Below are 24,335 nucleotides of genomic sequence, written 5' to 3'. Positions count from 1 at the left end.
TTCTATATATATATATATGAGTGAACCCAAAAACCTCGAAAAAACCTCTCAAAGGTGGAACTCGCTTATTCAGTAAGGAATACGATAATATCGTTTCTTTCAAACTCACCTTCAATAATGTTTTCAGGTACTGATTTTCTCCTCAAACCCATTTTCCTCCGCGGGTTTTCTGGCTCTTTACACTTAGTTTTGTTATTTGTGTTATTAGTCACGTTTGTTTTTAAGAAACTTAGTGTGGGTGGTAATGAAGATATTAAAGAGAGGTTTGATAATACCAAAAGGGCATTGTGTTACAAACTCGCTCTATTCTGTTGTCTGGGCGTTTCGGTGTTCAGTTTTGTCTGGTGCTTATTGAGCTACTTCTATTGGTATAGGAGTGGTTGGTCTGATGATGAAATAGTTACCCTTTTGGATTTAGCGCTTAGAGCAATCTCTTGGGGTGCACTTTCTGTCTATTTGCATACCCAATTTTTTATTTCACCTGATATTAAGTTCCCATTTCTATTGAGAGTTTGGTGGGGTTTTTATTTTTCAATTTCTTGTTATTGTCTTGTCGTGGACATTTTTCTTTATGGAAAACATGAACACATGTCCTCCCAAGTTCACTATTTAGTATCAGATGCAGTCTCTGTCTTCACTGGTTTGTTTCTTTGTTTTGTGGGGTTCTTGAAAATTAAGGGTGAATATACACTTCTTGAAGAACCTCTATTAGATGGTAATAATTTAGATTCAACCAAGTCTAGAGGAGGTAATTTTGTAACTCCTTACTCAAATGCTGGCATTTTCAGCTTTCTTACCTTCTCTTGGATGGGTTCCCTAATTGCTGTTGGTAATAAGAAATCTATAGACCTTGAAGATGTTCCTCAACTTCATAGTGTGGATAGTGTAGTTGGGTCTCTTCCAGTTTTCAAAAATAAACTCGAGTCATATAGTGGTGCCACTAGTGGAGTTACTACATTTAAGCTTGTGAAGGCATTGTTCTCATCAGTTTGGAAAGAAATTCTGTATACAGCTTTTCTTGCGCTGCTATACACAGCGGCTTCCTATGTCGGTCCATTCCTTATAGATGCGTTTGTTCAATGCCTCAATGGGCGAGGGCAGTATAAAAATCAGGGATATGTTTTAGCTTCTGCCTTTTTTATTGGAAAGGTTGTAGAGTGCCTCTCACAGAGGCACTGGTTCTTTAGGTTGCAGCAAATTGGAATTAGGATGCGCTCAGTACTTATGGCTATGATCTACAACAAAGGCTTAACCATTTCATGCCAGTCAAAGCAAGGCCACACTAGTGGGGAGATCATCAATTTTATGACGGTTGATGCAGGGCGAATTGGTGACTTTAGCTGGTACATGCATGATTCTTGGCTGGTAATCATCCAAGTTAGTTTGGCCTTATTTATATTGTATAAAAATCTTGGGCTTGCAGCTGTTGCAGCTTTGCTTGCAACTATTATTGTTATGTTGTTGAACTATCCATTAGGGAGACTACAGAAGAAATTTCAGGAGAAGTTAATGGAATCTAAAGACAAAAGAATGAAAGCAACGTCTGAGATATTAAGGAATATGAAAATCCTGAAGCTGCAGGCATGGGAAATGAAGTTTTTATCTAAGATTATTGAGCTTCGAAACACTGAGACAGGATGGTTGAAGAAATTTGTTTACACTTCAGCAATTGTCAGTTTTGTCTTCTGGGGTGCTCCTACTTTAGTGTCTGTGTCCACTTTTGGTACTTGTATGATTTTGGGAATCCCACTTGAGTCAGGGAAAATCTTGTCCGCACTTGCGACATTTAGGATTCTTCAGGAGCCAATCTATAATCTTCCTGACACAATTTCTATGATGGTTCAAACCAAGGTTTCCCTCGACAGAATTGCATCTTTCCTACGTCTCGATGACTTGCAGTCTGATGTTATAGAGAAGATTCCTAGAGGTAGTTCTGACACAGCAGTAGAAATAGGTGATGGGAATTTCTCGTGGGACTTGTCTTCTCCAAATCCAACCCTAAAAGACATTAATTTTAAAGTTTTCCATGGTATGAGGGTTGCTGTATGTGGTACTGTTGGATCAGGCAAGTCGAGCTTACTGTCCTGCATTTTGGGAGAGGTGCCCAAGATATCGGGGACACTTAAGCTATGTGGGAAAAAGGCCTATGTTGCTCAGTCGCCTTGGATACAGAGTGGCAAGATTGAAGAGAACATATTATTTGGCAAGGAGATGGACAAAGAAAGGTATGAAAGGATATTGGAGGCATGTTCGCTGAAGAAGGACCTGGAAATCCTCCCATTCGGTGACCAAACAGTTATAGGTGAGAGGGGTATCAATCTGAGTGGTGGACAGAAACAGAGAATACAGATAGCACGAGCTCTCTACCAAGATGCTGATATCTATCTATTTGACGATCCCTTTAGCGCAGTTGATGCTCATACCGGATCTCATCTATTTAAGGTAAGTAATTCTCCTTCTAAATTCCCACTGGCATGGTGCAGGCCGTGATTTGTTTTTACTCACATACTTTGTGCCATTTTTCTGTTCTTTTTTACGCATGACAATAGAATGGCACTTCTCATAAAGTATATTTGTTTGATCATTGCATTGCAGGAAGTTTTGCTTGGCCTGTTGAGTTCAAAAACTGTTATTTATGTTACTCATCAAGTTGAATTCTTACCAGTTGCTGATTTAATATTGGTGAGTTATTACATTTCTATTCTTCTATACTTTTAGGATTTATCATAAACACAATGGAATGATTGGATTCAACTTTTTCCTTCTGGTTAGGTCGTGAAAGATGGAAGGATCACACAGGCTGGGAAGTACGATGACATTCTCAGTTCAGGGTCTGATTTTATGGAACTTGTTGGTGCACATAAGACAGCTTTATCTGTACTTGATTCCAAACAGGCAGGGTTGACTTCTGGAAATGAAAGTATCAGCCAGGATGTTGATGGCATGAGCATTACCAATGGAGTTCTATCGAAAGAAGAAAATAAAGATGTACAAAATGGTAAAGCTGGAGAGATAGCTGAGCCCAAACGACAGCTTGTTCAGGAAGAAGAGAGAGAAAAAGGTAAAGTTGGATTCCATGTATACTGGAAATATCTGACAACTGCATATGGAGGTGCCCTGGTGCCCTTGTTTTTGCTGGCACAGATTCTCTTTCAGGTCCTCCAAATTGGTAGCAACTATTGGATGGCTTGGGCAACTCCGGTGTCAAAGGATGTGGAACCTGTTGTTAGTGGGTTCAAATTAATAATTGTCTATGTAGCTTTGGCTGTTGGAAGTTCTTTGTGCATCCTTGCCAGAGCGACAGTTCTTGTAACAGCTGGGTACAAGACAGCAACTATGCTATTTAATAAAATGCATTTTTGCATTTTCCGTGCTCCCATGTCCTTCTTTGATGCAACTCCGAGTGGGCGAATCCTAAACAGAGTAAGAAAATTTTTTCATATATTCTCTTCAATTAATTAAATTTGAAGACTTTATCCACAATTCTAGTTTTTTTTTTTCATCCATCTTTATGTCCTTTAATTTCAATTAAACCAGAAAAATATAGGTCTCAGTTGATTTGTTTTTGCCCTAATAGGCTTCTACAGACCAAAGCGCAGTCGATTTGCAAATTCCATATCAAGTGGGTTCTGTTGCAATTTCAATGATCCAGCTTTTGGGAATCATTGCTGTAATGTCTCAGGTAGCTTGGCAAGTTTTTATTGTCTTTATCCCTGCAATTGCTGCCTGCATCTGGTACCAGGTAATACTCAGTACCTCTTAAAACACTAGCTTATATGTTTAATAATTCCTCTGCCGTGATGCCTGCTAATACAACTCCTTGTGTTTCTTATGCCATCGCTTTTTATTGTCTGGTTATTCCCAAGCGTCCAGCCCCGGAACTAGACTCGGGGAAGAACCAATCGGTACAGTAAGAGCTGTATCATATGCTTTCCTAAATCTGAGGCTGTCACGCGCCAGAGGAGTTCCCGGGTTGAATAGTGGCTTGAGTTTAAAATTTCCTTTAATATGCTTAAAATAAAGAAATTAGAGAACACAATAAGTTTTAGTTGTATACAATTCAATGTAGTTAAACTTTCAACTTTATATGAGTATTGACTATCATCATTTACCATTAATAGACAGAGTCCTCACAATTTTTTTTGTTTTGCAGCAATACTATCTCCCATCTGCAAGAGAGCTTTCACGATTGGTTGGAGTGTGTAAAGCCCCAGTTATCCAACATTTCGCCGAAACAATTTCAGGATCGACAACTGTCAGAAGCTTTGATCACCAATCAAGATTCCAAGAAACAAATATGAACCTGACTGATGCGTATTCTCGACCTGCATTTCATGTTGCTGGTGCAATGGAATGGCTTTGCTTCCGCTTGGATATATTCTCTTCTCTCACATTTGCCTTCTCTTTGTTTTTCTTAATCTCTTTTCCAGAGGGAATTAATCCAGGTTTGTAGCTCCTGTCTCATATAGCTATTCATCATTCTTCTCTTTGAGACAATTTGATGAGCTTGAAATTCACATTTTCCTTTTATTTTTTCATTTTTAAAGCCATTGCTGGTTTAGCTGTGACATATGGACTCAACCTAAACATGTTGCAAGCTTGGGTGATTTGGAGCATTTGCAATCTAGAAAATAAAATCATATCAGTAGAGAGAATACTCCAATACATGTCTACTCCTAGTGAGCCTCCTCTTGTAGTAGATGAAAACCGGCCAGACCCTTCTTGGCCATCACATGGAGAAGTAGATATTTGTAATTTGCAGGTAATGGATCTTGATTATTTCAATTGATGATTCTGAATCATGTACGGCATATGATATTAATGTAAGTGATTTAATATAGGTTCGGTATACCCCTCATATGCCACTCGTGTTGCGAGGTCTCACATGTACTTTCCCAGGAGGGAAAAAAACTGGTATTGTGGGGAGAACAGGCAGTGGTAAATCAACTCTCATCCAAACACTTTTCCGGATTGTTGAACCTGCAGCTGGTCAGATTGTGATAGATGGCATCAATATCTCATTGATTGGTTTGCATAACTTGCGATCAAGAATAAGCATTATTCCTCAGGATCCTACCATGTTCGAAGGGACTGTACGGAGTAACCTGGACCCTCTTGAAGAGTACAAGGATGATCAAATTTGGGAGGTAGGTTGTTTCAATTCTAAATATTAATAAAAAGATTCTTTATTGATATTTTGTTTCTAAATCAAATAATTTCTAAGGACATGCATGCTAAAATATATTGAATTGTTCCAGGCTCTTGATAAGTGCCAACTTGGAGATGAGGTTAGGAAGAAGGAGGAAAAGCTAGATTCAACAGGTATGTTATTCTTATTATACCATGTTAGTTGAATGCGAATCTTTTTAACTTTCTGGCATAGATTTACGTTGTGAATAATCATACTGGTGCTGCAGTCACTGAGAATGGAGAGAACTGGAGTATGGGTCAAAGGCAGCTAGTCTGCCTCGGGCGAGTGCTACTCAAGAGGAGTAAGGTCTTGGTTCTTGATGAAGCTACTGCCTCGGTTGATACAGCTACTGATAATTTAATTCAGCAAACTATTAGGCAACACTTCTCTGACTGTACAGTTATAACCATTGCACATCGAATAACTTCTGTTCTTGATAGTGACATGGTTCTGCTTCTAAGTAATGGTAAGTAATTATTAAATTTAATGCTGTAATTTAAATTATGAATGTTGCGCAATGTTCTTATAGTTTCATATTTGGTAATAATTGTGCAGGGCTCATCGAGGAATATGACTCTCCGACTCGGTTATTAGAAAACAAGGCATCGTCGTTTGCACAACTTGTAGCAGAATATTCAGCAAGATCAAACTCCAGTTTTGAGAAGCTAACCGAATAAATAGCAATTCTTCATAAACCATTGTTGAGCATCAATTCTCAACTTTGGTATAGTTTAGTATATTGTAATCAGTTTACTAAAATTTTATAGTAATTAGATGATAGGTTAATTTGATTTTGAACAAATGGAGATAAGAAACGACGAAAAGCTGCAGTTTAACTACTTTCTTAATAATTGCAGAATTTGTATATTTAGACTATTGCTGCTTATTTTGTTGATTTATGAGCATTACGTTCTTGCATAACTTAAATTGCTATCCCTAATTTCAAAAATAAAATAAAAAACGATGCTTTTTATTATTCTAAAAAAAAAAAAAATCCCTAATTTCATTTCCCTCTTTCTATCACTCTCTTGTATATATGGATTTCATTTTCTTGCTCCTCAATTTCCTCTGTTGTTGAGCCAGAGTGAAATTTAACTACGGATTTCATTTCTAAACACAAGTTGCAGATTTTCCATAATTCTGATTACTAGAAAACGCTGACAATATCTTCCTAAAAAAAGTGCTGACATTCCGGTTATAATGGTTATAATTCTTATACGTCGACAGATTAGAGAGAATCCTATAAAAGGAAAATACAGAGAGAGCGATTTGTAATTTCTGCTCCTTTAACAGTTTCCATATAATACAGAGAGCAGTCGTCCACCAGCGCCTTGCGCCTTCTTCATTTCCCAGAGACTGCAAAAGAAAAAAAAAAAAAGGCAGGAAAGTAATAGATTAGAGAAGTGTTCATAACAGCAGAACTGGAAGAAAGAAAAGAACAAATTTTGTGGGAAAATTCTGTGCATTTTTCCAGTAAAAAGACGCACAGTTTTTTTTTTTTAATTGTTTTTGTTTCTTAAAGTCTTTCCAGCAAACACCTATTTAGCTAAAACCTCGAAAAAACCTCTCAGAAATTAGAACTTGCTGATTCAGTAAGGAGTAGATGGTATCTTTTCTTTCTAACTCACCTTCAGTATTATATTCAGGTAGTGATTTTCTCCTCATGCCCATTTTCCTTCACGGGTTTTCTGGTTTTGCGTTATTAGTCCCTTTTGTCTTTAAGAAACTTAGGATTGGTGATAGTGAAGATATTAAAAATAAGCTTGATAATAACAAGAGGGAATTGTGTTACAAACTCACTCTAAGCTGTTGTTTGAGTGTCTGTGTTCGATTTAGTTTGGTGTTTGTTGAGCTACTTCTATTGTCATAGAAGTGGTTGGTCTGATTATGATGTCGTTATGCTTTTGGATTTAGCGGTTAGAACACTCTCTTGGGGTGCACTTTCTGTCTATTTGCATATCCAATTTTTTAATTCACCTGATATTAAGTACCCATTTCCATTGAGAGTTTGGTGGGCCTCTTATTTTTTAATTTCTTCTTGTTGTCTTTCTGTGGACATTGTTCTTTCTAGAAACATGAACATGTGTCCTTCCAAGTTCGGTATTTAGTATCAGATGCAGTCTCTGTGTCCGCCGGTTTGTTTCGTTGTTACGTGGGGTTCTTGGAAATTAAGGGTGAATTTACCCATTTTGAAGAACCTCTATTGAATGATAAATTAAGTGGTAATGATTTAGAATTAAATAAATCTAGGGAAGGTGATTTTGTTACTCCTTATTAAATGCATTTTCAGCTTTCTTACCTTCTCTTGGATGGGTTCCCTAATTGCTGTTGGTAATAAGAAAACTATAGACCTTGAAGATGCTCCTCAACTTCATAGTGTGGATAGTGTAACTGGGTCATTTTCAGTTTTCCAAAATAAACTCGGGTCATATAGTGGTACTACTAGTGGAGTTACTCCATTTACGATTGTCAAGGCATTTTTCTTCTTAGCTTGGAAAGAGATTCTGTATACAGCTTTTCTTTCACTGTTAAACACAATGGCTTCTTATGCCGGTCCATACCTCATTGATGAATTTGTTCAATGCCTTAATGGGCGAGGGCAGTTAAAAAATCAGGGATATGTTTTGGCTTCTGCCTTTTTAATTCGAATGGTTGTACAGTGCCTCTCAGAGAGGCACTTGAACTTTAGGTTGCGACAAATTGTAATTACGATGCGTTCATCAATTATGGCTATGATCTACAACTGGGGTTTGACCCTTTCATGCCAGTCAAAGCAGGGCCGCACTAGTGGGGATAGCATCAATCTGATGACTGTTGATACCAAGCGAATTGCAACATTTTGCTGGTTCATGCATGATCCTTGGCTGGTCATCATCCAAGTTAGTTTGGCCTTATTCATGTTGTACAAAAATCTTGGGCTTGCATCAATTGCAGCTTTTGTTGCGACTGTTATTGTCATGTTGTTGAACTATCGATTAAGGAGATTAGAGGAGAAATTTCAGGACAAGTTGATGGAATCTAAAGACAAAAGAATGAAAGCAACGTCTGAAATTTTAAGGAATATGAGAATCCTAAAGCTGCAGGCATGGGAAATGAAGTTTTTGTCTAAGATTATTGAGCTCCGAAACACTGAAACAGGATGGTCGAAGATAGTTAACTACACTACAGCAATTGTCAGTTTTGTCTCCTAGGGTGCTCCTACTCTCGTGTCTATGGCTACTTTTGGCACTTGTGTCCTTATGGGAATCCCACTTGAGTCTGGAAAGATCTTATCTGCACTTGCAACATTCCGGATTCTTCAGGAGCCAACCTTTAATCTTCCTGACACAATTTCTACGATGGTTGAGACCAAGGTTTCCGTTGATAGAATTGTATCTTTCCTATGTCTTGATGACTTGTAGTCTGATGTTGTAGAGAGGATTCCAAGGGATAGTTATGACACAGCAGTAGAACTAAATGATGGGAATTTCTCTTGGGACTTATCTTCTCCAAGTCGACTTACTCTCCTGCATTTTGGGAGAGGTACCCAAGATCTCCAGGACACTTTAAGCTATTTGGGGAAAAGGCCTATGCTGCTCAATCACCATGGATACAGAGTGGCAAGATTGAAGAGAACATATTATTTGGAAAATCAATGGACAGAGAAAGGTACGAAAGGATTTTCGAGGCGTGTTCCCTGAAGAATGACCTGGAAAGCCTGTCATTTGGTGACCAAACACTTATAGATGAAAGGGGTATCAATCTGAGTGGTGGACAAAAACAGAGGATACAGATTGCGTGAGCTCTCTACCGAGATGCTGACATCTTTCTATTCGATGATCCTTTTAGTGCTGTTGATGCACATACAGGATCTCGTCTGTTTAAGGTGAATGATTCTCCTTACCAATTCCACTGGACATGGTGCAGGCCACAATTTGTTTCTAGTTACGTTCTTTGTGCTATTTTTCTGTTCTTCTTTATTCATGGCAAAAGAATGGCACTTCTAATAAAGTATATTTGTTTGATCATTGCATTATATGAGGTTTTTCTTGGCCTACTGAGTTAAAAAACTGTTATTTATGTTACTCATCAAGTTGAGTTCTTACCAGCTGCAGATTTAATATTGGTGAGTGATTAGTGATTACATTTTTATTCTTCAATGCTTCTGGGATTCATATCTCAACTAATGGAATAACTGGATTTAACTTGAACTTTCTGGTTAGGTCATGAAAGATGGAAGGATCACCCAGGCTGGAAGGTATAATGACATTCTTAATTCAGGGTTAGTTTTTATAGAACTTGTTGGTGCACATAAGACAGCTTTATCAGTATTTAATTCCAAAGAGGCAGGGTCAACTTCTGGAAATGAAAGCATCAGGAAGGACAATGATGGCATGAGCATTAGAAATGGAGTTTTCCCAAAAGATGAAAATAAAGATGAGATTGCTGAGCCCAAAGGACAGCTTGTTCAAGAAGAAGAGAGAGAAAAAGGTAAAGTTGGATTCCCAGTCTACTGGAAATATATCACAACTGCATATGGAGGAGCCCTGGTGCCGCTTATTTTGCTGGCTCACATTCTCTTTGAGGTCCTTCAAATTGGTAGCAACTATTGGATGGCTTGGGCAACTCCAGTGACAAAAGATGTAAAACCTGCTGTTAGTGGATTCACATCAATGATTGTCTATGTAGCTTTGGCTATTGCAAGTTCGTTTTGCATCCTGGCCAGAGCCACACTTCTTGTAACAGCAGGGTACAAGACAACAACTTCTATTCAATAAAATGCATTTTTGCATTTTCCGGGCTCCTATGTCCTTTGATGCAACTCCAAGTGGGCGAATCCTCAACAGAGTAAGTAAGTTTTGCCATGTATTCTGTTCAATTAGGTCCATAAACATTTGCTTTGCATGTGAATTTTGAAGCCCTCAACCACAAATCTACCTCCAGGGCCATGGAAATTGCCCATTATTGGAAATGTTCACCAACTTTTAGGTTCATTACCTCATCAATCCCTTCAAAAATTATCCGGAAAATATGGACCGTTGATGCATTTAAAACTCGGTGGAGTTTCCACTCTCATAGTTTCTTCGCCTGAAATTGCCAAACAAGTCCTGAAAACTCATGATCTAGATTGCAGAAAGACCTCCTAACCTTGCTCCTAAAATAATCTCTTATGATTCTACAAATATTGTTTTTTCTCCATACGGTGCTTATTGGAGACAGCTGCGGAAGATTTGTACAATGGAGCTTTTACGTCCAAAGCGAGTTCAATCCTGTCGGTTTATTAGAGAAGACGAGGTTTTGAACCTAATAAAAACCATATCATCCCTTGAAGGGTCACTAATCAATGTTAGTGAAATGATTTTTTCATTAACGTATGGGATTACTTCGAGAGCTGCTTTTGGAAAAAAATATGAAGATCAAGAAACTTTTATACAAGTTATTACAGAAGTTTCAAAGATTGCAGCTGGTTTTAGTGTTGCAGATTTGTATCCTTCCATTAAATTTCTTGAACTGGCAAGTGGGCTGAGGCCTAAACTTGAAAAACTGCATGAAAAAGCAGATGGGATTCTCCAGAGGATAGTGAAAGAGCATAGGAACAAGATGAATAGAAGTGAGGAAATACAAGAAGATGATGACTTGGTGGATGTTCTTCTCGAGCTTCAAGAACATGGTGATCTTGAATTTCCTCTTTCCGATGACAACATTAAGACAGTAATCTTGGTTCGTATGTATATAATTTAATTAATTATTTTCCTCTTTGATTTTTATTTATATCTTTTTTGGGTAATCTTATATAATGTTTTTTTAGCCAAATTATAAAAAAATTTCTCAACTTTTAAGACTTTTTATAATTTTTACTAATTCTTTTAATTTTATATAGTAATATTTTGTATCTTATTTTTTTTTATAGCACTTGTGACTTCTGCATGATTGTAATCTAAATTCAACCAGCTAAATTATGTTTTTCAGAGTTGTTAGTGAATTTTCTAATTGGTGCTAATGTGACAAGTGTGAGGTTCATACTGTCAGTTTTATCAGATGTATGAGATGAATTTGGATGGTAATTATAAAAGTTCTCAATTGGTATAAAAAATAAATTACAAGATATTGATTGATAAAATTAAAAAAATTTGTTGAAATTATAAAAAGCATTAAAAGTTGAGTTTTTTTTTTTTTTTTTTTTTTTTTTTTTTTTTTTTTTTTTTTTTTTTTTGTAGTTATTTAACCATTTTTTCAAGAAAAGCTTGTTTTTTTCTTTGTTGAATCCATGGACAACATATATCTAAACATAACATCCACAATTTTCAGGACATGTTTAGCGCTGGAAGTGAGACATCATCAACAACAGTGGAGTGGGCAATGTCTGAAATGCTGAAAAATCCAAGAATATTGGAAAAGGCACAAAATGAGGTAAGACAAGTATACAAGAACAAAGGGACTGTAGATGAAACAAACATTCATGAGTTGAAGTATCTAAACTCTATAATCAAGGAGACCCTGAGGCTACATCCTCCCCTGCCCCTAATACCAAGAGAGAGTAGAGCAAGAGTTGAGATTATTGGGTACGTTATACCTATCAAGACTAAAGTTCTTGTAAATGCGTGGGCAATTGGACGAGATCCCAAGAATTGGACAGAACCTGAAATTTTCTGCCCAGAAAGGTTTCTTGACAATGCGATCAGTTATAAAGGGACAGACTTCGAGTTTATTCCTTTTGGTTCTGGAAGAAGGATATGTCCAGGCATTTCATTTGCTCTACCAAACATTGAGTTGCCACTTGCACAATTGCTCTACCATTTTGATTGGAAACTTGGAAATGGAATGAAGAATGAAGACTTGGACATGACTGAAGGGTATGGCTTAACAATCAGAAGAAAACAAGATCTCTTCTTAGTTCCTATACATCCTGTAAATAGTGAAATAAACCGGTCCAGCAATTAATTATAGGCAGCAATTACAATTTCAAAGCCTATCAAGGAAGACCTTTAGTTCCAGAGCATCACTCTTTGTCACTAGATTAAAGGATCATTTGTTCTAGCAATTAATTATTTGATCGGCATATTTGAAATAGGGTTTGTGATGTTTTTCTTTCTTTTTTTTAGTGAAAAATAAATTAATATGTCCTAAGATCCTTCAATAAAATAAAAAAAAAAAAGAACACTCTTGAAAATATACATTTATTTCCAAAATAATAATAATCATAAAATAATATTGGGAAAGATCTTGTATATTTGATATGTGTACCACACTTGATAGGTGTTCCTTTAATAGTATTTTTAATATAATTGTTATTAGGATATTTAGTATTTTTAATTACTTTAATTAGCTTTATTTATGTTTTTGTTCAAAGTTTCCTTAAATCATATTTCACTTGATCTTGAGGAATTTTGTAGGATTTTTATAGAATCCAACCAAAAATGCAGAAAAGACTGTATCTAAGTCGTGCCATATAGCATGCTCGTGCTGAAGACTAGATTTTGCCTTGGGCCAAGAATGTCAGTTCCAACCCATACCGCTTGCATGGACCCGCATGTGATGCTTTTCTGACGTGCCAATCAAATTTAAATCATATTTAGACGCTGGGAGAGTCCTAATTGGGAAAAAATACAAAGCCTAAACAGTTTTCTATCTCCAAAAGATTTCTTACTCAATCAAGATTCGCTTTCCTAAACGAATACGAATATATTCCAGAAAGTCTATATAAATAGAGAGACTATGTAATACCCTGAATTTTTATTTTCAAAACTTTTGAATTTTTAATAAATCAAAAATCTGAATTTGTGACGGCATGGGCTGTAAGTACCGAGCAATTACAATTTGGGCCTAAATTGCGAGTTGGGCTCAAGTCCAAAACAAGTTATCAAAACTTCTATTCGAAAATAATTTAAACTTCTTAGAATTGATATTGGACCACTTACAAAAATAAAATGAGATGCACCACTTAGTAATCCTAAATTTGATTAAATCAATTAAATAAATTACATTAGAAAGAATAAAATGGGGTTATTCAGTAAATATTTAATTATTGATAAATAGGAACAGTAAACCGGCTTAAACTTTCCTGAAACCAAGAGAAAAACCAGAGAATCAAACAAAAATCGAGCTAAATCATTGAGTTGGACCAAACCGGTTCGAATCGAACCAGAATGGCCTAGAAACCTCTGGAATCACTCCTTTTCATCGTTTTATTGTTTTTTTCCTCTTCTTCGCGCATGCAAGGAGCAGCGCCGCTCCTCCTCCTCCTCCTCCTCTTTTTCCGACCATTGAAGACCAGCATCGCCTCCACGTCGTAGCGGATTCCGGCCTCCTTTCTCATCTCTCTTTCGTCTCTGGCGCACACAGAAGATGCAGGAGCGCCGCGACATCCTTCGATCGAAAAATGGTGTCGAGCCTCCTGCTCCTCCACTTTCCCGCGACGCCGGCTTATCTCTCGTCGACGAAGAAGCTCCAGTCCGGTCTCTCCTTCACTCTTCCCTTCCCGTTCCAACTGGCGCAGCAAACCCAGGAGCTGTTCGCAATAGTTAGATCCGACTAAACGAACCACCATCTCAACAAACGAGCAATGGATTTGAGCTCTTTAGGAGATGTCGGACATTTTGGTGTATATGTTGTAAAATTCTGGGCAAAATTCGCTTTTCCGACAACTGTGCACGGCGGCGGCGGCGACGGTCCGGCGACCGGCCGGCGCAACTCCGGCGAGGCTTCAAGAGGCAGAATGCTCTCCTCTTCGCACGGATCATGAAAATAAAATCTGATCTTCAATCGGTAAACTCTAAAGCTTAACTCGCAAATTTTGAATAGATCCCGAATTAATTAATTAATGAATTTTATTAAATATTTAGAGAAATGAAATTAGATATTGTTAAATATATTTCATGAATATTAATTATAAGGTTGGTATTGAAATATAAATTCCTAGCTAATAATAAATTTTAGGAATTTTATTAACAAATAAATAGTTATAGAACAATTAATTGTAATGGACTGTGTGAATTGAATGAACGGATGAATGATGGTTATGGCGGACAGAATCAGTTAATGTGAATTGCCCGATGGATGGGTTATGTGTTGACATGTGGATTATGTAAAATTTGGATAGTCCAGTTTAAAGAGGAGATGCTGCCGAATTTTCAGTAAAGCACTTAAATGAAGAATTAAATTGGTGATAATTTGAATAAGTAGTGACGACTAATACTTTAGTTATTATGAAATATTATAAAATATTATAATATCATTATTATTATTATTGTAAAATATTTCTCACCGAATAACTAGAAATTTTATCTAAAGGGTATAAATTGGAATAAATAAATAAATAAGAAAACACCCTAGGACCGAATACGAACTAAACTAATTTATAAGAATGCATGAAAGGGAAATAGATATGCATATGATTGATTTATATTTAAGTCATATACCATAATTAATACCGTTTCATCAAAAGAATTTATAAATATATATATATATTCCATATAGTTTGGTACGTAGCGTTGTAGCACAAAGTTTCCCTTGTTTATCCAGTGCAATGATAAATACCAGGAGGTTATGTGTTTCCAGCTGATATACCAATACTATTTACAAACAAGTACTGTTTAGATTAAATAAGCATATACAACAAAATTTTCTGATGTGGAAGGTCAGACTAAGCTGCATCCACAGAGCATACTTATATTCCACATAATTTATCAATAATATTTATCAATCAACTCAACCAATTTTAAGTGATTTTATTTAAGGTTGAGGGTTCCTGCAACCTTGACCTGGGATCCCCAGAATCAAGTCAGAGTGTGGAGGGAGAAGAAGAAAAGTGCCGTCAACACGGGCTTTAAGAAGTAGCAGTTTACAAAAATAAATAAACTTTATATAAATATGAAAATACAATTGAAACTTACAAGAGTTTATTTTATAACCAGACTTCGAACTTGATTCTTATAAAGAACTTGAGAATTGAGAGAGGAGAGCTGGGAGGTTTACAATATTAGACTTAACTTATACTAACTTATGCCTTCACAAGAGGATAGGCTCCCTTTAAATATAAACTAAAAGAATCTTTACTATTTGACTTTTACTATTCATGAATAGTACTTGGTCGGTCACGGAATCTTGAACAGTGTTGACCTTTCCTGTAGATGAATAGTTTGTCTGCCATTGGCTTTATTGTTGATGATAGTGAAATAAGGTTCCACCTGCCTTGTTTTATATAGAATCCGAACAAGATGAGGATAATGATAATCATTTCTTTACTTTTCTTTTTATCTTGTCGGTTTTCTTTTTCTTTTTTTTTTATCTTTTCTTTCCTTTCTTTTTCTTTAGCTTTACTTTTGATTTTTATGATGGAGAGAGCTTCATCACTATCTTCAGAGGATGAGCTGGACTCTTCTAAGGATGATGATGATATTTTACCTTTACCTTTATAAGCAGTCTTGGTCGATGATTGACTTGAAGACTCTGCTTGAATTTTACTGGATGATGGTTTTACCTGTGGATCTGAACTGGTAGAAAGTAATTGGAACATTTCTTCACAGATCAGTTTATACTCCTCAGGCGTTTTGGCAGCAGCTAACCGAGCTTGACACTTGGCCTTTTGAATCCCAAAGTTAGGGCTTTCTGGTAGAGCAAGTGTTTTAGCATAAGTTAAATTTTTAAGAGATGATGAGCTGGCTTTTTTACTGGTGATCCATTGACTAATTTTAAGTTGGGTGGTAGAGTTCTTGAATGATCCCCACCATTTTATCTTGTGGCATTTTACAACTATTGGTATTTGAGTACCAGGGACATGCTGATAATCAAAAAACCATTGGTATACCCATGGGGTGAAGAAGGTCATACTATAATACATAAGTGATGGTATATGGGCTTCTTCAGGGGTTGGCTTATAATTGGTTTTAAAATAATTATATAAAGACAATATTTCTGGGGTTATAATGTCATCAGAAATACCATGTGATTGCCACCACTTTTTAAACCAATTAGGAACGGGCAAATCTTTACGAATATTTTGGTCAAAATAAATCAACCAAGAATGGGTGGTAGTAGGGTTTTGAAGACTAAAAACCTTGTCCCATGCCTCTTTATAGTCAAAATAATTATAAGTAGGATTATACTTAGAAAGGGTTTTAAATCGGACAGGAGTATATAAGGAAGATACGGGCCAATCCTTAGGATGGATGACGCGTTTTATTTGAAAAGAAGAGTAGGAAATAATATGTTTATTAGTATTATCAAACGTATGTTTAATCTTTACGGAACCAGTATCAATTAAAATATTATGATAATAGTCCTGAGGTTTTGAGGGGTCCGTTGGGACAAAAAACCAATTCTCAGGATAATATGATTTTACAACGTGCCAAGGATTAGTACTCGTAAAACCATCCTCAACTTCAATTTCAAAATCATATATGTTTTTAATAAACCATTTATGCAAACTAGTTTTAAAAGATGTTTGGCTTTTTGGCAAAGCCACAGCCATAAACGGATTTGATAACTCTTTACCGTCTACCGTTTGAGACGGAGTAGCCGTACCAGAAGCGGATACGATCGCTTTAGGTTGAGAATTCATACCTGGATCCTCTGTGGAAGAGGATACTATACTCTAGAGAGCCTTTACAACTTCTGGAGATTTACTAAGTTCTTCAATCCATTGTTGAAGGTTTTTAGTGGGATCTGGTTTATGGGTAAGTGTTTTACCAAGGTCTTCTGAGTGCTCAGAGAGAGCTTTAGTGGGAGAACCGGATTCATTTAAGGGTTTCTTCCCTTTATCCTTCTTCTTTCCCATCGTTCTGTAAGAATTCTCTAGTCAGAAAGTCTGGAATATTATTACAATCACCTTTAATGAATTCAATGTCAAATTCAAAAATACTAAGAAGTGCTTGCCATCGGGCAAAGATTTGTTTAGAAGCAAGGTTTTTAACATCCTTTTGCAAAACATCTTTGGCAGATTTACAATCAATCCTAAGTAAAAAATTTTGGTTTAACAAATCAGATTGAAATTTATTAATACAAATTACAATACTTAAAATTTCTTTTTTAATAGTAGAATAATTTAATTGTGTTTGGTTCCAATGACCAGACGTATATTGAATGATACGTTCTTTACCATCAATGACTTGCTTTAAAATACCACCATATCCAGCATTTGATGCATCAGTTTCAACAATTTTAAAAGCTGTTGGATTAGGGATATACAGATATGGAATTTCTGTTACTAAGGCTTTTATCTTTTTTACTAACTGTGTATGCTGGGTTGTCCATGGGCCTGCATTTTTCTTAAGCCTATCATGCAAGGGTTTAATTATATAATTTAAATTTGGGTAAAAATCTATAACATAATTTAAACATCCAAGAAAACGTTGGAGTTGGGTTTTATTGGTCAATTCATTAGGGAATTTAGATCCAAAAACCATAGCACGTTCTATGGGCTGGATAATACCCTGTTCTATATAATGACCCAAAAACCGAACTTTGGTTTTAAACAAGTCCATTTTAGTTTTACTAAGGGCTAACCCATTGCTTTCTATTACCATGCAAAACGTTTTTAAATGTTTAAAATGATCTGCTAATGTTTTACTAAATATGAGAACATCATCAATATACACTATACAGAATTGAGAATAAGGATTGAATATGTCATTCATTATTCTTTGAAATTCTGATGGTGCATTTTTAAGTCCAAATGGCATCACATTCCATTCATATTGTCCAAAAGGGACTGTGAATGCTGTTTTATACCTATCTTTAGGGTGAATCTGGATTTGCCAATAACCAGATTTCATGTCAAATTTACTAAATATATTTGCATTGTATAACATTTTTAAAAGATCCTTTTTATTTGGAATAGGGTACCTAATCCATTTTAATGCAGTATTTAAAGGTTTATAATTAATAACAAGTCTGGGTACTCCTCGTTCTATCTCAGCGTTTTTATTGACATAAAAAGCAGTACAAGACCAAGGACTTCTAGATTTATTAATTAATCCTTTAGTTTCTAAATCTTTAATTTCTTTTTTACAATGCTCTATAAGTTCAGGGCTCATCTGTATGGGCCTAGCTTTAGTTGTGATGGACTTTTCATCAAAATCCTTCTCATAAGGTAAATCAACTATATGTTGTTTACGGGCCCAAAATGCATTAGGGTGATCTGCACAAAGTCTATTTTCCATAAATTCTTTTAATTTTTTAATCTTATGTTGAATATCTTGGTTAATCAATTGGTGTTTAATTTGTTTTAAGTAGGCATTATTTCTTAAATTTAATAAATCTTCTTCCTTAGATTTGATCAAAGAATTGATTTCTAAGGTTTTAATACTATGAGCTTTAAGTAAATTTAAATTTTTCCGCCTAGGTTTTTCAGTGAATTCTAACCTAGCTTTACTTCCTTTGACCTTAAATGTAATGCAATCTTCTTTTACTGAATATGGAGTTATTAGATTTATAAATAGTGTTCCTAATATTACCATGTAATTTATCTGTGGTGAAAGCAAATATATGGTTTTAATTTCTAATCCAGTATTTACAAGATTGGCATCAATTTTACCAACAATTTCTAATTTAGATTTATTAGCTGTTGTTAATCTCTCATTAGTGTCTGACCAATATCTTCTTGGTATTATGTCAGATTTAATGCAATTTAAATCAGCACCTGTGTCAAATAATGCTATACCATTTATAACAAAATCATGTGATATTTGTAAAGTTATTTTTATTAAATATTTCCTTGATGTAATTTCCTGTAAAAGAAAAAGGAAATTGGGGTTTATATCTTCATCTTCATTTAATTCATTTATTTCATCTTTTATTTCATTATCTGGTTCATCCGAAGAGGAACTAGATATTAGTTGAGTCTCTAAATGTTTTATTTTACTAGCATTCAATTTTGCTTGATTTTTTAAGTCTTTTATGTCATTTTTTAGAATTCTAACTTCTTTATATAAATCTTCAAGTGAGATATCTATACTAACCTTTTTATTTTTGTTTAATATAGTAGTTAAATCATAAGTATTAGCATGGATTTTAGGAGTTATAATTTTTACTTCCTTATCATCTTCAAAACTTTTAATTAGTTTTTTAAGTAATTGGGCTTTAATTTCAGTATCCGTTATACCCTGTACTACTTCTAAAAGAGTACTTTGATCCTTAGTTAACATGTTTATTGATTTATCTGAGGAACTAGTTGTTGAACTAAGTTCATCAATCTGGTTTTCACTTTCTTGTACCTCTGGTTCTGAAGTATCAGAATTAAGATACAATTCATGAATTTTATTTACAATTTCTTCATCTAACTGTAATTCATGTAATTTTTTATTGAACTTACAGAATTTAGATGTGTGTCCTTTTTTACCACATTTAAAACAAGTTAAATCTTTATATGAGGTTTTATTAGAAGACTTATATGGTTGCTTTCTTTTAGATTTCTTAGAATATTTAGGCTTTTCTTTTTGATAATATTTTTCTTTACTTGGTTTAGATTTATAATGCCTTTTATGATGTTTTTTATGATATGAAGGTTTAGAACATTGACCACTACACTGTTGTGCAGAAGTTATACCATAATCAAATTGTTTACAAAAACTGTCTAATTCTTGTTTAGTCTTTTTTAATTCAAATTTTAAATTTCTTTGAAGTTTTAAGTCTTGACAAATCTGCAAACCTTCTTTTTGAATTATACTAATTAATTGACCATAAGTTAATTTATTATATGGAATTGGATTACCATGGGTTTGTTTTATAAAATTCCTAACTCTTTCCCCTAAAAAGTAAGGTAAACCAGCTAAAAATTTTTCTTTCCAAAAAGCTTGGTTTGAGTCTTCTCTTAACATTAAACGTGTAAGAAAAGTGGTTTTATAAGCCTGAAAATCACTTAAATGTTTACATTTTAAATTACTTAAGAGTTCAGCATTCTTATCTTTTATATGGGATGGGTCACCTATAAAATGTAAGGAAATAGTGAGTATTAAAGTTGTAACTGCATCCTGAATAAGCTCACCATTTTCATCATAGATAGGTTGATCCTCATCATTTACTTGTACTGAATTTAATATATCTAAATGGTCTTTTTCAGTTAAATGGTAATCCCACCATCCTTTTAATTGTCCTGTAAATCCTGCAATAAGGATTTTAGCCACGGCCCTATCAGAGATAGGTGCCTGGGTTTTATAAGCATTTGCAGCCATAGTCATTTGTTGCAAAATACTTAAAATTTTATATTCAGATAATCCATCTATATTCCATTCATATAATGTGTTAGCATTATAATGAAATTGGGATATATATGGAGGTTTATCAATAATTCCTAAGTCTGGAGCCCTAGAGACAATTTCTCTATGGGTTATATTATTTACAAATTGATGAGCATCATTCGTGCCTGGTTCACTATCCTCAGACTGGGATGTTTCTTCCAAAAGATTTATGTTTCCAGAAGAGTGAGTTGTATCTTGAGCTACATGTTGAGTGGAGTCAGAACCGAACTCAAGCTGACTTAGTTGCTGTTTAAGAGTGTTTAAAAACTTAGAATTTAATTAAGTTATACCAATCAAATTGGTATAACTACCGCAAGATGCTATATATATATATGTACAGTGTAGTTTCACAAGTTAAGTAACTAATAACCAAAACTAATAAATGAATGTGAAAACATTTTTCGAATTAGAATTCTTATTTAGAATTTTCTTATTATTTTAGATGCTTATAAGGTTCCGGAATATGAAGACAAAAGCTGGAAGCGTGCAGTAGTAGAGATAGTCCATTAAAGGACCGTAAAGAACTGTGAGTAGTGTTAGATAATTCGCATCATCCACCTGCATTCATGCATTCACGGCTAAATGTTATCATGCATTATGGCCATATTGTGATGCACTATTTGTTGACATTAAATATTACTTGATTACCTATGATGTGATATTATTGTGCCTTGTTTGTGTGGAATTGGGATAAAGTGAGTCACCATGGGTTTGTGAGACTGAATCTGTTATATGGATCCTGATTTTGTTTCTAATTCTGTTTCTGATTCTGATTCTGATTCTGATTCTGATTCTGATTCTGATTCTGTTATATGGATCCTGATTCTGATTTCTGTTAGCCGGGTAACGGGAGATCGACGCCCCCGTGTGCACCTACTGTTCTAATCTGTATGTTCTGGAAAACCACAGGATGGCTTCTTGTTGTTGGCACCTGATAATCTAGATTTGATTGTAGTCTGCAGAGTGACCTCCTGTTGTGCGCACTTGATGATCTAGACTGGATGGAGACCACCGGGTTGCCTCCTATTGGTATCTGTATATATATATATATATATATATATATATATATATATATATATATATATAAAGAAAAAGACTGGAAAAACAATCAGAGGACCGGTCGTGTGAGGATTATACCAGTCAGCCAGAATGGGGGATTGGCTCCCTGGTGCACATGTGAGTGGATGAGCCATGTGGGAGGACGGTTCATCGGGTTTCGGTGACTCCACTGACTAATTTCTACGTGATATGATTACATGAAGGTGATGATAATTGTGATTGTTGTTGTATTGTCATTTGTGTGACAAACTGCATGATCATAAAACTAATCGGTGACCAGATAAAAATATTTTAGCATCTGTATGATTGTGTGGGATGAGAGGGTTATTTAACCCTACTCACTGAGTCTAGTACTCACCACCCCTCCTACCTCCCCAGGTAATAGATGGAAAGAAGAGTTCTGGAGTCCAATCGAACGAACGAGATACGGGTCGATAGGAGTAATAATCATTGTATTGAATATGTAAATGCAAAGGATAGTGAATTATGGAGTAGAGTTCCGCAATTGTATTCCAACTGGGTTATAAATGATTAAATAGAGTATAGACAATTATTATTTGGATTGTACTTTGGATATATTTGTGAAATAAATTATTGGGCCTGAATCCACAATTGTGAATAGAATGCGAGTTTAAGTAATACAGGCTTACTACGGGTTTCGGGGGCCTTAAGCCCACCCAGGTCCTAGTGCCGGTCCGGTCCATGGAAATGGGTAGTGACAGACTGGCCATAGACAAGGAGCCATGCATTGTATACCATCTTTTTGTTCTATTGTTTTTCTCTCTCTCCAAGACTTCAAGTGCTCAAAATTTGTGACAAGATTCAACGAAGCCGTCCACGTTATTTGTTGACTAGTTTTTATCTCTAAACTCTTAATCTTGTTTTACTTTTCATCATTCATATTGATTATGGAATTATTCTCAAGTTTAATTTAGTTTTATTTAATTACTATGTCGAACTGAATTCTCATACTAGGGATTTGATGAAGCTTAATTTCCTTGCCAATTTATAATATTATATTTACTTTTCTTTATTCAAAGTATAATTTATTATTGAACTTAATGTTTCCAGGCAGAGTTTCTCCCCTGGATTAATTTATTTCATTAATCATTATCAGGAGAAGGGTTACATGAGAATAATAACTTGATACAAAAGCTATATCGTTTGACTCATGGGGGGTTTTCATAAGTTAATGACCTTAAGTTATGAATTCACAAAACAAACCATAAAACTTAACGATTAATTCATGTTTAATTGCCTTATTGGAAGATAGGTAATTAGACCGGGTTAAAATAGCTAACAATACATCAGGAGAGCTTGTTAATGATTTTAGGGTTATTTCCCCTACTTGAACAATTAAAATTGATTATCAAACTAATAGAATAAACTGGATAGAATTAAGTGAAATCAAAATCCCTAGTAGATTTTAATCCTTGATTTCTTTTAATCAAAATTGCCTTACTTGATTTCCTTCCATTCTCTTTTATTTGTTGAAGTTAATTTCTTAAAATAATTTCCCTTATTGCCGTTTAAATAATAGTAGGTTAACATAATTTTGGTACTTGGTATACAATCCTCGTGGGAATGATACTCTTCTCATTCTATATTACTTGTTTACGATATCGTGCACTTACGAAAAATCACTGTCAACACTCATGTGAACTAGGCTGATCTCAACCATTCGCATTGATGGTGTGATGCGGAGCAACTAGCACTTCAATACCTGGAAGACTTGGATTGCTGCAAACCCAAGAAGAATGGCACGGTCGTGCCAGCCTCTGGAAGTCTAGGACGTGAGACATGCCCAAGCCTAAGAAGCGCCAAGCACGCCCGTGTCATAGCCAGCCTGCCCGTGCTAGCCTCTGGAAGTCCAAGCACGCCCGTGCCATGTCAAGCATGCCTGTGCCGACGAGTCTAGTTATGATTCGAGTGCCGGCATGCCTATGTCATGCCCGTGCTAGCCTCTAGAAGTCCAAGCATGCCCGTGCCACGACCTTTCTAGGGTTTTGTCCAGTTACAATTTGTTTTATTTTTTAGGATTTTTTATATTTTAGCCTAAACCTATAAATAGGTTATTTTGTTATTAAGGACGATTATTCTTTGATCATTATTCATATTGAATAAACTTCCTTTAGAGTTTAATTTTCTATTCTTTCGTCAGATTAAACATCATTGATCAATTCATCACGACCGCTTCAATGACGGTTAACATTAAATTTTATAATTTTATTATATGATTTTAATATATTACAAACAATATAACATAAGCATGAGATGGGTATAAGACATATTCAACTTTAATTTTATTTCAACAATATTCCAACCAAAAATCTAATACGATATTGTTTTTATTAAATTTGAATCCCAAGTGTTTTTATTTTTATTTTTATTTTTATTTTATTTACATGATTAAATTAATTATCTTGAATTTTTTTTTTAATTTTTGCTCTCATAGTTGAATTTTAATTTTTATAAAAATAACTTTTTCGAGCAATAAGTTTGTTAGCAAAGATTACATCATGGGTTGTAAAGACTTGTTTGGCAAATTCTGGTGAAGAAAGTACAATTGTTTTAAGCTCACCGAGCTTTAGATGCATTATGGGTCCATATTTTTTTCAGCTAGTTTTTTCAGGGAGTGATGAGGTAGCCCTTTGAGTTGGTGCAGGTTTCCTATTATGAGCAGTTTCCTCGGTCCTGGAGGTAGTTTTGTTGATGAAAATGGGTTCATTAACTTGATTACCATGTACAGGAAAAGGAGGAAAGTGAAGAAGATGATCCAAAAGGAAGGGAGTTGAAGTTCCATGTGAGAAAGTAAATGAAGCTGCAGGACAGGTTAAGAGAAATTGACGAATTGCTCTGTTTCTTTTCTT

At 35.2% G+C, this 24,335-nt stretch overlaps 2 protein-coding genes and 1 pseudogene across 3 annotated transcripts; all 3 read left to right on the top strand.

Annotated features, from left to right (window-relative positions):
- On the top strand, window positions 1-6,067 carry LOC105633065 (ABC transporter C family member 3). 2 transcript variants are annotated; one of them, XM_089723780.1, is made up of 10 exons: window positions 3-2,442; window positions 2,596-2,682; window positions 2,773-3,423; window positions 3,578-3,742; window positions 4,154-4,445; window positions 4,548-4,762; window positions 4,842-5,147; window positions 5,259-5,322; window positions 5,418-5,657; window positions 5,747-6,067. In XM_089723780.1, the coding sequence occupies exons 1-10, from the start codon at window positions 118-120 to the stop codon at window positions 5,866-5,868; spliced, it is 4,467 nt and encodes a 1,488-aa protein (XP_089579906.1). In that variant the 5' UTR covers window positions 3-117; the 3' UTR covers window positions 5,869-6,067. The 2 variants fall into 2 exon arrangements, with proteins under 2 accessions (XP_089579907.1, XP_089579906.1); XM_089723781.1 differs by lacking the exon at window positions 5,747-6,067 and having other exon boundaries at window positions 1-2,442; window positions 5,418-5,665.
- A 704-nt stretch (window positions 6,068-6,771) lies between these two features.
- Window positions 6,772-10,151, top strand: LOC110009333 (ABC transporter C family member 3-like; annotated as a pseudogene).
- A 33-nt stretch (window positions 10,152-10,184) lies between these two features.
- Window positions 10,185-12,217, top strand: LOC149495053 (tabersonine 6,7-epoxidase-like). The gene is made up of 2 exons (XM_089723783.1): window positions 10,185-10,891; window positions 11,480-12,217. The coding sequence occupies exons 1-2, from the start codon at window positions 10,409-10,411 to the stop codon at window positions 12,110-12,112; spliced, it is 1,116 nt and encodes a 371-aa protein (XP_089579909.1). The 5' UTR covers window positions 10,185-10,408; the 3' UTR covers window positions 12,113-12,217.
- The last annotated feature ends 12,118 nt before the right edge of the window (window positions 12,218-24,335 follow it).

The sequence above is a fragment of the Jatropha curcas genome, chromosome 7 (assembly GCF_041381405.1).
Source record: "Jatropha curcas cultivar XTBG-Jc1 chromosome 7, XTBG_Jcur_1.0, whole genome shotgun sequence".
NCBI classification, from domain to species: domain Eukaryota; kingdom Viridiplantae; phylum Streptophyta; class Magnoliopsida; order Malpighiales; family Euphorbiaceae; genus Jatropha; species Jatropha curcas.
The sequence above is the reverse complement of the archived record's forward strand: the minus strand, read 5'-3'. Positions and strand labels throughout refer to the sequence as shown.